Raw genomic sequence first — 15822 nt, 5'->3', positions numbered from 1 at the left:
CCACTCTCACGCCGGTAGCGCAGCGTCGGCATTCCTCGCTGCTGGCACGCACCGTTAGCGGCTGTCGGCGTGCTCCGCCGTTAGTTCCGTGCGTGACGGGGGAAGCGCCACTGACCGAGGAGATGGGGCCAGTCAGTCAGGCCGGGCAGCGTGGAAGAATACGAAGCGACAGCTGTCTTCTTTCTCTTTCTAAAGAAAATTCTTGTGTTTTTCTCTTTCGTCTTTCTTTTCCGCCAGGAAAACGAAAAACGAGGCTGGGGGATGCCCCGCTGCTCCTCATCGCGCCTTTCGTCGGTCACAGATTGATTCGTCACGCCTCCTGGTGTAACTTTGTAGTTCCTCCCTTCCTCCTCTCCACGACGAGGCAAAACAGAGTATCTCTCTCTCTCTCGTCTCACCAGCTCGGTTGAGCCTCCTTCCGTTCTCCTCCCCCCCTCCCCCTCTCTCTCCACCACGCTGGCAGGGAGGGACACAGAGGAGAGGTGCATCACGGTATCCCGGCACGCTTGGCGCGCGCGCGGCGTGCTTTCTTAACTTTCGCTAATCTTCTGCCTTGCCTGCTTCGGTGCCGCCTTCTCCTCCTCAATCTGAGCCAAAAGCCGGCGTGAGCCTCTCGGGCGAGTGAGAACGACCAGCAAGCAGCGACAGGAGCGACTCGGTTACAGGGGGGGAAGGCAACAACACTTCCGCGCGTTTCACGCGCTCGCTCCGCGGCAGCCACCACCGCCACCACCTAGAAAACGGGTTCCGCGTTTTACTTTTCTTAATTCTTTGTTTTCTTTTATCTCGCCGCGTTTGCCCGTGGCGGCGCAGGTATAGCGGCGGCCGCGGCGGCGGCGCGTTTAATTTTGCTTTGCGGACCGCTGCTTACTCGTCGCTGGAGCTGGCTGCGGAGTCGGCTGGTGGTAGTCGCGCTCCGTCCGCGCCTGCTTGTGCGGTGTGTGCCGTCTGTGTGCCCTCGCTCTGACCTGGACCGCGCAGTCATTGCCGACTGTCGCCGTTGTCGTCATCGCTAGCTCGTGTGTGTGATTGAGCAATCGGCGCAGAAGAGGAGTGCGCACGTCCTCCACCCTCGTTGAAAGGCCGTTAACCACCCCCCGTGTATCTAGCCTGCCGTATCTAGAGCTCTGGCTCTTGTGTCAGCAGTGATTTCCTGTGGTCGACTGTGAGAAGAAGCAGATACGAAGCTCGTGTCCAATCAGCGCCGACCTATCAACGTTCGCGCAGTCACTTTGCGGCGAAGAAGGGTTTACGCCCCCTGTAGTTCTTTTTTTTTTGGGTTCTTGGGAAGTGTGAAGACTGAGTGGAGGAGTACTCGATTTGCCGACGGTCCCGCTTAATCTGCGGTCCAGAAGAATCTGTCTCCCCCCAAGCCCTTCCTCGTCCTTCTGCGAGCAACGGCACGGTTCGTTGCGATTCGTTTAGAGGAACGTCCGCCGCCATTCAGTCTGCAAGATCCTTGTGAAGTTCTGCCTTCTTCCAGACCCGCCTTGGACTACGTTCATCGCTGAGAAGATTGCATTAATTTTGCAGTAGCTGGCCGTCGGCGACACTGCATTTTGCTCGCTGTAAGCCCGAGTCGCCTCACGCGTTCTTTCCGTCTGCACAAGTTCGAGGACCCAGACGGCCTGACGCGCGTCTTTCTTGGTTGCACTCTCCGGCCAGAAGCTCCTTGCCCTCCGTTGTTGACCGTCTGGCGGCAACCCCCCCTCTGGATCGACGTCTCGGGGAAAATTCTAGCCTACCGGACCTTCAGCGTGTGCTGTGCGCCCTTTGCTGTCGCACAACCGGACGCGCATTACTCACAGCCGACACCTACCTGCCTCGGTGCACGACAGCCTCCGGTCAGTCATGGGCGCCGGTCTTTGCAGCCGCTCGGCCAAGTGGCATCCTGGAAAGGAGTGAGTGACTACGAACTACCGTTGGCGGTCGCGCATTGCTCTTTTTCTTAATTTTCAACTTGCCCCGGTATTGACGGGGTTATGGGTGCGTTCATCGGAGGCACGGCTGAGGACTGTTTCCCGGGGGAAGGTCCTCTGTCGAAGAGCTTAGTTTTTCAACCATAGAAGCGTTTTTTTCCCGTTCTTTAGCATGCCGCGCTAACGTGTAACAAACACTGGTACATGCCGCTATCATAATGTACTCGGCGCGTTTTAACATTGAAATGTGCGCAAAACGACGATAGTGGTCTGTCTGTGCAGCGCATCCGAACGCGACTCTGGACTTACTAGAATTGGCCCTTTATTGTGGGTACTCCCAGTGGGTACTCCGTTTTACGGCCGGAATTTGAAAAAGAGCTCTAAGCAACTAGCTGGTTAGAATTTGACGACATTGAACCCGCGTGACGAATTATTACCGGGTACACACTTTACCTGTGCGGAAATACTTCAGATACATTTAATTCAGTGCTGCTTCCGGGCTCCAGCTACAGGATATAGGAGAACTTTAATGGAACAGGAGAGGTCTGCCTGGTTGTCGGCCTGACATGCTACTCCAGCTACAAGACATAGTACATAGCACGCATCCACAGCTCATTGTTGTCTTTGCGTTCTTCTAGTTCACCTTTTTTCCGGCACCGTTCAGTAGGCTTGACTGGCATTCAGTTTCTCTGCTGGCGCGATCTACGTGGGCGTTTTTATCGCGCGGTCAATGTCGCGTCACTGAGCACTTCCAGGCTTTGTGCCGACAGCATGGCTTCGAGTCTTCAGACTTAGAAGAAATTCTCGTGCTTCGCTTCGGGACGCAGTATACAGCCGCACCCAAACTGGCGACCTCCGTCACCTTGCCAGCTGTCTTACTCGCGTGGTTGTTTATACTGCTTCGCGAACCGCTGCTTACTGTGCTTGGAAATGCGTTAGACGGGTCTGTGAATTGACACGGTATGCCTTATAGCAGTTATGTGCGATTCCATTTAAGTTCCGCAGGAAAATCGCGGGTATGCGGGGTCGGCGTAATCTTACGGTTATATTCAGCTTCCAGCTTGTTTGTTTCTTTTGCCGTTCGTGACTGTTGCCGGGCGCCCAGTGACAGGGAGGGTGTGGCGTCGCCTCACCCATTGACATTGAGCGGAAGTTGCGAGGGTAGTACGCAGTCGAAAAGATTACGGGGACACTTAATAATCATTATGCGATGATGATGCATTAGCTCTGTAGGCCTTCTCCTTGCTTGAAGAACTAAGGCTGCCGGCTTGGCGCATTAATCAGTAAAGTCTGATTGGAATTGGCTGATTGGCCCTCCACCATCCACGGTCTCCACCCCGCCTTGTTGTTCCCGTCGTAACCACCCTCAGGTTGCGCATTCTTACGCCCGCGTCCAGAACCTCCTTTCACTCTACACTCTAAAACAGAAAGGAGTAAAAAGGGCTGCCTTCTAACGCACTGCCTTTTATAAAGGAGAGCGATAGAGGACAGCTTCGGTACCTTTTTACTCCCGTATCGGTGTATTTGTGTTTAGAGTGTAGGCATCATCTGGGTTCTTCCCGTGTCAGTCACCTTCCGGCAAGTGTAGCTGCGGATTTCCCTATGTCCACTCTGCCACCTGCCAACCGTGGCAGGTGCAAGGAGTTGGCAGGTGGTGTACGGAACACCACGCCGCCGGACGCCGGGCACTTTCTGTTCACGGTGGGGCTTTTCATGCTAACGCGTTAATACAATCGTTATTATGCCGGGCCTCAACTTAGCTTCACCTGTGTGGTGGTGAGGGTCGCGAGCAGCTACCCGTAGAGTCCGCGGCCTTTTTAACCCTGAGCGTGCCAGCCAGTGACCTGCCGCATGAAACGCATATCGCTGACATGGCCGATAGTCTGGAGCTGCTTAGGGACTCCACTTGATTGCTTTAGATTACCTGTGTCCCGTCTTGCTTCAATTCTATATACCGTTTCCTCGCGACGTCATATGAACTATATATATATATATATATATATATATATATATATATATATATATACAGCTCCCGCTCCACCCTTCTCACCTCTTGCGAGATGAAAAATTGGTAGGAAAAAGTATTCAAACTACACATGTATAAGCCTGCGTAGTGACGAAATATTAAAGGCCTTTTTTTTAGTTAACTGCTACCACGGGCCGAGCGGCGGCACTTTTTTTTTTCTTGTAACTGAGAAGTTAAGTGTAACTTCGCCGTGGGGGATTCTATAGCTGTTCGTGAAAATAGTCTAAATTTGGCTTTTCCGAGCTCAGGTCTGCCTCCAGCTGTCTATTTCGCAGAAACGAACTACTCCCGTGGCTTGACAGTTGTGCGCGGAACATTTGCTGATAGTTTTTTCGTCCGAGCCTTCATAACCGTTATCCTTGACCTCCGAGGGACGACAGTCGTCTGGCACCGCATGCGCACATTGTCGTTGCTCGGTCGGCAGGTGAGGCAGAGACAGAAAAAGAAGTAGAGCGGGATCAGTTTCGGGCAGCCGTCATTAGCGGGGATTGAGGTCGAGGCGGGAGAGCACTGCGCTCTCCGTGCAGTGTCCTGTCGGTCGCTGCCTCCTTTCCTTCCTTCTGGCGTCCAGCTTCCGGGAACATCAGCGGAGGCATGCCGGAAGAAGTGAGAGACCCCCCCCCCCCGTTCTTGACGACCATTTCGCTTAGCGACCGACTGAGATTAAAAAAAAAATACTAATTCCTTTTAAACTATATACCGGCTCGGCACGGAAAAGCCACCTCTGTATTATACAGTCTTTCTCACACCACTGCTGCGTCTCACTGTGTACGGTGCGTTGAACCCAGTGGGTATTGCCCAGGTTATTCCCGAAGCTTAGTAGGCTAGTCGAACAAGCAAACAAAAAAGGGAGGCGGCGATTAGGGAGTGACTATTGCAGTAATTTGCTGAGTATAGAGAGCATTGCGTTGACTGCACCCTGAAGGAGCGTAGTGTGTTGCAGTGAGTGCTCTTCCTAAACGAGTGTCGAGTATCGCCGTGAGTATGCCTGCTAATAGACGTTTTTAGCATACCGGAGGCGTACTAACGTAGACATATGCCGGTTTGCCGGACCCCTCCTGCGCACGCACAGTGGCTCCCCCTAACCACAACAGTGCCACTGCGCATGCGCAAGAGGTGTCCGGTAAACCGGTATACGTCTCCGGTATGCTAAAAACGTCTACTATTGTTACTGCCCGCCCGTGCAAGACCGCTGTATCTGTTTTGCCGGAGTACTTTTATGCAGGAGACATGACTTTGCGCAGCCGTATGACATTGTAGTTGAAACAATGTTACTTACCGGCCCTCCTGTCTTTTGCGGTGGTTTCGTTACGAGAATTGGCACCTATTGTGCCTTATTTTTCGGCATGCGGTACGTGCCGTAAAACAGCAGTCGACAAGTTCGCTATGAGATTGTAGTTGAAACAGTGTTATTTACCGGCCCTCCTGTCTTTTGCGGTGGTTTCGTTATGAAAATTGGTACCTTTCGTGCCTTATGTTTCGGCATGTGGTGTAATTGCCGTAAAACAGGAGTCGACAAGTTCACTACACGATGGCATGCCCGTTGCGCCCATACTTCGGGGACAGGTTTCTGTAGCACTGTACATAGCAAACACTGCGAGTACCGAGGCGCAAGTGTCGTTCCACGGCTGGATAGTCCCGAAGACGACTGCCGTCAAGTTTTCAAAAGAAATTCTACCTTGCCCGCTGAACGAGTGAACGAACCCGCGAGCTGCCTCTCGCAATCATGGGATTAGGCGGCGGCAGGGAGAGGGGCATAAAAGCACTGTGTCAACGACCGCTCGGTAGCGGTAACGCTTCCTGGTACTCAGTAAACTCGAGTGGTTAGCCAGGGAGCTCGCGGATGGTTCCAAAGTGCACTTGAAAGCGTATACGCGTCACAACATGAGCGGGCGATTGAGCCTGGTGCAGCTGTAAGACCGCATGCAGCGTATACAGCTTATCATAGTGTAGCCACTAATACCCGTACTTATACGATTAGAGTCCCATGCTTGCGATACCGAAGCGAAGCGAAATTTGTCTCTCGACGGAAGGGTGCGCAATGCGAACTGACCAAAGTCGTGCACGCGTATACGAGCGCTCGTATTGACTAACATGCCGCGGTAACGTGCAAGAAGCTCTCCCTGAGTTCTTCGTGCGTGTAAAGCGGCAGGTGTGAAGTCTCCTTCGTTCCCGAGAACGACACCTGTGGTCCAGGAGCATGCGCACCCGGGCTGCCGTGCAGCTCTTGCTGTAACTTCTCACGTTTATTACAGTCCATGGATAGTTCGTATACGTTTTATGGATGGTTCATAAACGTTTTGTAATTCGTAGTCGGTCTATAATTGGTTTTGGGGGAAAGGAAATGGCGCAATATCTGTCTCATAAATCGTCGGACACCTGAACCGCGCCGTAAGGGGAGGGATAAAGGAGGGAGTGAAAGAAGAAAGGAAGAAGGAGGTGCCGTAGTGGAGGGCTCCGGAATAATTTCGACCACCTGGGGATCTTTAACGTGCACTGACATCGCACAGCATACGGGCGCCTTAGCGTTTTTCCTCCATAAAAACGCAGCCGCCGCGGTCGGGTTCGAGCCCGGGAACTCCGGATCAGTAGTCGAGCGCCCTAACCACTGAGCCACCGCGGCGGGGCAAACTAGAGCCAGTTTTTAAGGGATCTTCGCCCTGGGGCTACAGTGTAGCAATTAGTCTCGGAAACTTTATTTTTTTTAAGCAGGCCGCGATTAGTATAGCACACCTATCGTTGACTGGTGTCAAGTCTTCGTAGTTTGGTCCCAAACTCGGCTGTTCGTCTGTAGAACCACTTGCGTTATGCAATGTTTGCACCGATTAGAATGACTGCAGCGGTGGCCTAGTGGCTTGAGCATCCTCCTCGCATGCGGGAGGTGCGGGGCTCGATCCCCAGTGCCTCCGGGCACCCACCGGTGATACAATGGGTACAAGCTTTCCCCTGGTCTGGTGCTCGGCTTATATAGGGTGAAATGCTTGGGAAACGGGTCTTTGACCCCACCTTGAGCAAAACGAAAAATGCTTTGTGCCATGGCGCTCTTGGGTCGCAAATGCCCTTGCGCCATAACAATTCACTATCATCATTTTAATGCAATCTGCTGCATCTCAGGGAAACGTACACTGCTACTGGTGGAAGCAGGACCTTGATTCATGCTTTTCTCTTTTTTCCCGTAAATTGGCGAGAACGGAAATCTTGAAACAAATTTTTGTGACTGTCTAGCTCCTCAATGAAAGGAAATATCGAAATTCTATAGATTGCAAACTTAAGCGCTAAAAGCGAATAAGAATTTGGTGCATTTTCACGCGCTTTTGCAAAACAAAAAAACATAATTGTTGAATAACAGTTCAACACTGTCCAATCAAAGACGTCAATTCTGCCCCTTTGAAACTATAGTGTATAGTGTGCATGATTCCGATATTATCGTTATACAGAGCTTCATGGTCTCTCTTAGTTCGGACTCTTGAGCCCACTTTGTTTTTACTTTTACGTCGAACTAGAAAAGGCTTTAAAAAACGTCCGCCCTCAAAAGTAGTACAAGAACAAAAAAAAAACTGCTGTATTTGGAGAGGACTCGTTGATTGGATGCAAATTAGGTGTTCTGTTTAACATTTTCTGTACCTGTAATTTCTCTAAGCTCCGTCTGACTTCGAACTTGAGGAAGTTGGAGCTCGGTTAGCCTCAGGGGGCAGCGAACGTTTATGGTCGGCTTCCGCCATTGTGACTGGCTGACAGCGCGCGCCTTTATTCCGAGGCCGCAGTCTTTGATATTTTGCTTCGCGCTTTTACCTAAACGAATTGGGCAACGTTTCCGTCCATGTCGTCGTTCCGAACGGCGTTCATTTTCGCGTCATCGAGAGGGGGGGCATAGCGCGTTTTTATCTCCGCCACTTTTTGATGTGGCCGCGGGGCGCATGCATATACTCTTCCGGGCTCGCCAAAAATTGGACAGACTCCACCGCCGCCCCACCGTGTTTGCTTCAGCGGTGCAACGTCCGCCAGCGACCTAGCTGCCAAAGGCATATCCTGTTTGTTTCACCTGTCGCCAGGGGGGAGGGGGGGGACCTTATCTCTGTTTCATTCTCACGTGCTGCTTTTGATCTCTTCGTGCCGACCACTTCATTTCCGGGGGTTCCTTCATTGACACGGCCTCTCAAAATCTGCGCGCCCGCAGGCCACGTAAAACGCTGCTCTAAGCTGATTTATTATGCTTATGCGGTTTAACTTTACGCCCTAACGTTCGCGCGCGCTGTTTGGGAAGTGATTGCGGCGAAAACTATTAACGAGTTATCAGCTTCGCGTTAACCAGACCTCTTCTGAGCCTTTGCGGACTTGTCTATCGTGGGCTTTAAAGCGTTTTGAAGGCGCGAACTGTTCATCGTGCCAACACGCAAATGCTTCGCGATATATCGAGTGGACCAAAAGCGCTAGAATACATAACCTATCGATATTCGTCGCCGCGCAGAGTTGTGCATTTTTTTAAAATACACCTCGTCTGTCAACCTTCTCGGTATCGTAACGCTCGAAGCCTCCGCAAAGATCGACGTTTTCTTGTTTTCACCTCTCGTTGGCTGCCGTATCAAGCGCCTGCCTTGTTCTTGCGCGGAAAAGAAAATTGCGCCGCGCCGGTTTCGACCGCGCGATATTCATCATCAGCTTTCACTGGAGCGCGCTAGCTGGAGCACGCGATTGCGTTCTTGCGTTATGCACTTTATTTCCGGAGGAGGTCAGCCTCTCGATTCGCGCATTGGGCGGTCGTGTAATATAAGAACGCAGCCACACATCCAAGGAAGCAAGCTACTAGGGGAGCCTGCGCTGCCAAGGTGGCACTGCAGTTGTTCAATTCGGTGACTCAAAAGTGCTTTTGTCAGCCGCTTGGGCCGCTGCAAACGCGAGAACACCTTCTGCGCGATTAGACACCCGCGTTTGGCTGACAGCATTCATTGCCTAGCTTCTCTCGGCGTAGCCCAGATAGCTGACGCACGGCACGTGCGCCTTCGACAGCGCGGAGGCTCACGCCAGTAAGCGCCTGAAGGTGGCGCGTAAAAGCGCTAAGAGTACTACCCAAAACTGCTTGCTCTTCTCGCTAGGTAGTGTTATGGCGCTGCAATCGGCACCGCAAACTTCAGCGCAAGTTCCCCTAAGGAAGAAAGAAAATAGTAAGAAAGACGGGGGTGGGGGGGAGGAATATAAGACAAGCTAGGCGCGCCCACTGTGGGCAGTGCGAAGCCGAAAACGCCCGTTAACGGCCCTCGGCAATAATTGAAGGACGGCCGTTTTCCCCCCTTTTTCTGGCACAAGGCCGCAGCGCTGCGGCCGCAGACACGCCGGCAGCTTTCTTTTCGAGTTCGATGCACGCTATGTGTACCGCAGCTCGGCCAACCGACTCTCCTCCTCCGCTTCGTCGGTCGCCGTCTGGCGTAAGCGACGTGTGGTGTGTGCAGTGTTGCGAGTGTGCGTACGTGCGGAACTTTTGGCGGACGCCTTGGCTGTGGCGCGATTAGCGGAGCACACGTATTCGCCCTTACGTATCGCCACCCTTCCCTTTTTCCGTTATGTACGCGTGTCTGTGTGCGGGCTGCACGTGCGCAGCTCGAAAGCGGGTTCGGGATTGAGTGAGCTTTTCTTTTTTGTTCCCTCGTGCACCGCGCGCGACGGTTGATTCGGCCAATATCTGATCCAGGGAGTGCGAATGCACGCGCGCTGGCTGCTTGTGTGCTGCCAGGCCGAACGATCGTGGTGTTGTTGTTAGTTCTGCCTTTTTCTGTTTACTTTCTTTGCGGCTGTGGGCGTTCGTCCTGAAAGTTTAGTACTGTGCTCTGCATCCATAAGCAGACAGTGTAGAGCAGTGAAAGGTGTCGTCTGTTTGAAGAAGCAGACGTGAAAGCAGACGTGAAATTTTTTTGCCTCGTCGTCTGCGAAACTTTCCGTCTGCATTGGCCTGTCGTTTGAACGGTGCACGAAGGTCTCGCGCGCGTGTATCCCTAGTTTGTTAGTTACGTCATTTGCGAAACTACGTTTTGAAAAGCGAGTTGCCATATCTTTCGAATTGACTTTGGGGGGGCTTCGATAAAAGCGCTCTCCGCGCCTCGTCGTATGGCTGATTGGACTGTTGTGTGCACCTATGGCAAGCGCATGGTGCAAGCGGTCTACATGTATTTGCAGCAGTCCGAAGAGCATGGGTTTTGACCCCTGTATGCGACAAGCACGCTGACCAACAACGTCCGAGCAGTTTATTTGCCCGCTCATAGGTGGAGCTGCAATATGCAGGCGCTGTGATCGCTATGGTTGGCTTTTCTGAGCACAAATAGGTGCACATGGCAGGTTTACTGTGGAGGGTATACAAGGATATACAAGGGCGGTATACAAGGCGGATGAACTGCCTACGGCTAAATTGTACGGAGGTGAGCATAGAGGTTTACGTCAACGGTGCCCCCTGTCTGCACTGCTCATGTCAAGGCATACAGCAACGAAGGAGAGTATAGGGCTAGGATTAATTTACCATAAAGTCGAGAGGGACTGGCACGTACCCCAATGTCTTCCGTACATGGGCGTTTCTGTGACTCGATTAGGTGAAGAGCGGTTGCGTAAAGCTCGCTAGTGGAACTGATCGAGAGCCGGTGCCCCAGATACGCTCCTCCGCTTCTTGCCCCGCTGCACGCAACAAACGGGGCCGCATGAGAGATCCCTTGACGATGTGCTGACGTCTTCTTTCGGGTCGTTGCCTTTCCAGCCTTCGGTTCTGCGTTTCGGTGCTCGCTTGCGGTCTTGCGCGTGCGGTGAATGCCTATTAAGTATAGCTGCTTGGAGCCGCCGGCTCCTTCCTGAAGTTGACGGCTAGCCCTTAATGGCAGCTCAGTGTTCGGATTGATAGCTCCGCTCAAGCTGCAGACGTTCTTATTTGTTTTTTGCAACGGATGTGATCGCGTGCGGGCCCAATCTGGGTGTGTTGAACCCGATATGCGCTGCAGGCAGTTTTAATTTTACACCAGTGCGTAAAGGCTGTCTCAGGGGAGCTGTTGTCGGCGTTGCCGTCGGCGTGACGAAAAAATTAGGACTAATCGATTACAAGAGGCCCCCATAGGTGGCGCCAGCCACACCAGTGGCGCATCAAAGCACCTGACCATCGGGCCCTCGGATTGCGAGTAAAAACACGCTACCAATACGTCACACACACGTTCGTACGGCTTGGGGAAATCGGGGCATTATGAAAGATGAGACGTTGTCCGCGTGGGCAAGAGGAACCGGTTTCGCGTGATACCCTTCCCCATTTTTATCACCTTGACAGGGAGGGGGCGCTTAGCTTTGGCTGCAGAACTTGATCAATTCGTAAATGCTCCTCCGTCACGACCGCTCAAGGCGCTGCTGTTCTAATCCGTGCAACGGTTGCGGTTGTGTTTTCAGTAGTTGTGACGATGTGTATAGCTACTACCTTTTCGTAGTGTACAGGCCGTCAGAATGGGCACATACCAAATACTGTTGAGCCCGCTTACAACGGCCGCAGTTATAACGAACTCTCGCTTATTACGAACGAGGGTGGTGCTACCGTCACAACATGCTATGCCACTGCGTCTCATTTAAAACGCTGCACAACTCGGTTAGAGCCAACAAGGAGGCCCCGACAACTCGCCCCCAGCAGTTGCAAAACTTGTGCTTGGCGCCAGCGCAGAGACGTCTCCCAACCTACGTGGAAGCCCTCCTCCCTACCTGCTCCCAGTAAAGCGTTGCTACAAAAAAAGAAAAAAAACCGGCAATAGAGATTGCAGTTAATCGTCGCGCAAGCGCCCCCTGATGTGGGGTACAAGGTCAGTCAGAGCTCGCGTGTATGCTAGCTGGTCAGTCTGAATTCGAAGTAGAAGCGTGCTGTGCGCGAGAGAGGGGCAGGGTTGAATGCGAAGCTAGTGCACACGGTCGATGATCAACGAATGGCAGCGACCTAAGAAGTACGAATACTAGTAATGCTAGTAGTAGAAGTAGGTTGCTGGCCTTCGCCACTTTGCGTACGATTCGAGTTCAGGAGAGGAGGCCCACTTGTCGCCAGTGGATACAGCGTTTCGACGGCGATTAGTTTATATTGCGTCCCTAAAACCGCTTGTTGGTTGCAAGTCGCGGCGAGAACATCGCCGCCCTAAAGCTTTGAAAAGCGCAGAGACAGGGTGTGCAGAAAAAAAAATGAGGGCCACTTTTGTTTTTGTATTTCTGGTTGTAATATGGTAAGTCCACTTACTACGAACTTCGGATCCAATCCAATCCACGGAGCTGTGCTGACGTGTCTCGCATGGGCTCCCGCCTCGAAGCCACTTTTCGGCAGAAAGAGTCAGCCTTCGGGCTCGAATATTTTGGACGACATCCGGGCCATTGTCCAGTGCCTGCTGCAGCCGGATTTTGCCAATCTACGGACACCTAGGCATATTGCCGGCTGACTGCCGGCCTAGCCATCGAGCTCGACCTAGCTCGTCACCTCTCCGCCGGGAACTGAGCGCCCAGGGACCCGCACAGATGGAGTACGCCGTGGAAGGCGAGAAAATATCACCGTCGGAGCTCGAGGCCGGAAAATGGGAAACCATTCTTCGTTACCGCGACCGACAACGAGGCCTGAAGAATAAAGGGCCCGCATCAACCGCCGACGAGCCTGCGCAGGGGCACGGCCAAGGCAAGTCTAATTCCAATTTTCCATCGCGAAAGAACGGGAAGAAGCTATTTGCACTCAGCAAGAAAGCCCTTCTCCCGCGCTTACCGACCGACGACTACAAAATCGTCTGCCGACCACAAGGTTGGAATCTGAGGGACTTTGCGCCCGGACTACTACTCTTCTGCGCCTGCGAGGTGGCCAGGCTGCCGTATGATACGGTGAAGAATGAAGACATTATCAGAGTCAATACGGCCAACAACACCTTTACGCTATGCACGCCCGATCGTCAACGGGCGACTGCATACGCCAATATTGAAAAACTGAACCTCCAAGATCAAACCTACAACGTAACGTCGTACGTGGCGGCGCCCGAAGACTCGGTAAAAGGGGTCATTTACAACGCCTACGCGGGAGACTCGCCCGAAGCGGTTCGCCAAGGCTTCGGAAACCGAAACGAAGGAATAGAAGTTGTGGATGCCCGAAGGATCGGGAAATCCAGAACAATACAAATCACCTTTTTTGGAAAGAAGCTACCCAGCCAAGTAATCTATCAGTGCGGCGTCTTTCGGGTCCACCCCTTCAGGGAGCAACATGAGGTATGCTACAACTGCAGGAGAGTAGGACACCGGGCCGATGTCTGCTACAAACCTACAACGAACCTTTGCCGCCGCTGCGGAGAAAATCACTCGCCTCCACCTGAGGGAGAACAGCCAACCTGCCAACCCGTATGCATCGTCTGCAACGGGGGCCACAACACAGGCAGCCGGAACTGCAAATTCCGGCTGATCAACAAGAACAAACAAGGAACGCCCCATGGCAACCAGACACCCAAGCAAGGGGACAACGACTCATCACTACACGGACACCAGTCTAGGCCCAGGAAGAAGGAACACGGTGCTACCGGAAAAGGAGGAAGCCACAGCCGGAACAACTCCAGCTCCTTCCCGCCCCTGGGGAACCCTGCAGGGAAAGACAAGAGGAGCTCAAGCCGCGGACGCAGCGATAGCCGCTCCAATAAAAAGGTGAGCTGGCCAGCAGAGGCCTCCCAATCTATTGACGCTCGAGAGAAGGAGTTTCAGATCCAACTACAATCCCGAGACAGAGAAATTGCCAGCCTTAAAAAAGAGTTGGCTGACATTAAACGCCTGTTACAAGCGCATCAGGTACAGAATGCCACTGCGGCTAGAATGCCACCCACCGCGTCCCAGGATTCGACCAATAATGCGATGGAAACAGACGCTATTTGCCACACTCCCTCCAACGCGTCCCAGTCTTCAGCCCATAACGCGACGGACACAGACGCCAGAATAGCAACTAAAAGACCGCATCCTACAAAAGAAGGCGAGGAATCCAAAAGAAAGGCCGAGGCTTCGGAATCCGACACCCCGCAGCCGTCGAAAGCGCCTACCAAACTCAGGGCAGACATCAATACTCTGTCAGAGAGAACTAGCGCTATATCAACAGAACAAGCTACCTTCCAAGGCCTCGTTACTACCAAATTTGCAGAGATAGATATTCGCTTTGCAACACTAGAGGGACAGGTATCCCAAATAGCCACCTGCATGCAGCAAATAATGGATAGGCTTACAACTATCGAGGCCCGCCTGCCCCCCACCGTGGATCTGTCCACGACGCCACAACCATCTATAACCCAACATGGCACCACGCCAAAAATTTGAAATTTGGCAATGGAACTGCAGAGGCTTCCGCCGCAAGCGGGCCCACTTGCAGCTCCACATCCAACAAGCACCGTCTGTTCCAACCCCAGACGTGATTGCATTGCAAGAAGCTAGCGGCAGGGCTACACTGCCAGGCTATAAAGCATATCTGCCACCTCATTATGATACTAGTAACGCAGCCGGCTCCTTCACAGCCACTCTGGTGCATAGAAATATCACCGCAATTCAACATTTTATAAATGATTCGGAAGAAGATTACACCCTACTTGAAATAGTACCAAGGCAAAAGGGAGGCTCAAATCTCTTCATCCTTAATGTATACAACCCTCCCAGAAACAAAGGCAATGGACTCCCACACTTGTTGATAAACACAGTAAAGCTGGCTGCTAGGGCTCAACTATTAATTGTGGGAGACTTCAACGCTCAACACCCAGCATGGGGATATACCAAAGCAACTCCGAAAGGGAACCTGCTCTGGCAAATCATACAGTCACTAGGGCTCACAACGCTAAACAACCCGAGCGACCACACACGCATGGGTAACAGTGTATGTGTAGACACATCTCCAGACTTATCCCTCTCTAAAAACGTCAAGGACGCAAAGTGGGTCAACACCGGGCAAAACCTTGGCAGTGATCACTTCATCCTTAGCATCACGTTCCCCACGACAAAACTTAAAAACAAAGCAAAAGAAATACGAACCACGGATTGGGACAAGTTCAGGCAACTTCGCGACAAAACAGCTCCAAAGGAGATCTCTAACCTTAGCGACTGGGTTATCGCCCTGAATGAGGATGTCAGCTCCACTAGCGTTGTGGTGCCAGTTGAGAAGGAGGAGCAGATTGCAGACTCAAAACTGTTACACCTGTGGCAGGCACAAAAAGGCCTCCAAAAACGCTGGAAGCAGCAAAAACACAACAAGCGACTACGCAAAAAGATTGCTGAAATCGAGAGGCGAATCGAGGAACATACACTTACTCTCCAAACACAACAATGGAACCAAATATGTGAAAGCGTCAATGGACAGCTCGGAAATAAGAAGACATGGCATCTTCTAAGACACCTGCTCGATCCAGAACAAACACGTCCCGTGCAACAAAGTCAACTGTACAGACTCATACATAAATATGAGGGTACAACTGAAGACCTAATCAAAGAGCTAGCAGAACGTTATCTAAACACGGATGATAGTACCACACAACCAGACTACCGGGGGACTCCTAATCCAAATTTAGACGCAGACATCACAGACGCAGAGGTCTGGTACGCAATTGGAAAACTGCGGACAACATCTGCGGCAGGACCAGACAAAGTTACAAATAAGACTCTCAGGAACTTAGACGCAACGTCGATCGCGGCGGTTACAGACCTTATGAACAAATACTGGCATGCAGGCAACATACCACCAGAGTGGAAACACGCGAAAATCACTTTTATTCCTAAAGCGGGTAAGAAACTCAGCACTGAGAATCTACGGCCAATTTCATTAACTTCATGCCTAGGCAAACTCATGGAGCATGTCATCCTCAATAGGCTCCAAAACTATGCGGAGGACATGAACCT

The 15822-nt window shown here is 52.1% G+C and overlaps 1 protein-coding gene across 2 annotated transcripts in view; it reads left to right on the top strand.

Moving 5' to 3' along the window:
- Positions 1–15822, top strand: part of Pgd (phosphogluconate dehydrogenase) — a 69968-nt gene that overhangs the window by 22258 nt on the left and 31888 nt on the right. The window contains exon 1 of one of the 2 annotated variants that reach the window (XM_077653513.1): positions 858–1901. The exons of the other annotated variant lie outside the window; for it this stretch is intronic. Within the exon in view, the coding sequence (XP_077509639.1) occupies positions 1852–1901 (50 nt within the window). The 5' untranslated portion in view covers positions 858–1851. Of the gene's footprint in view, positions 1–857; positions 1902–15822 lie in introns of those variants that run through there. 2 annotated transcript variants of the gene reach the window in all.

The sequence above is a fragment of the Amblyomma americanum genome, chromosome 2 (assembly GCF_052857255.1).
Source record: "Amblyomma americanum isolate KBUSLIRL-KWMA chromosome 2, ASM5285725v1, whole genome shotgun sequence".
Taxonomy (NCBI): Eukaryota; Metazoa; Arthropoda; class Arachnida; order Ixodida; family Ixodidae; genus Amblyomma; species Amblyomma americanum.
The sequence above is the reverse complement of the archived record's forward strand: the minus strand, read 5'-3'. Positions and strand labels throughout refer to the sequence as shown.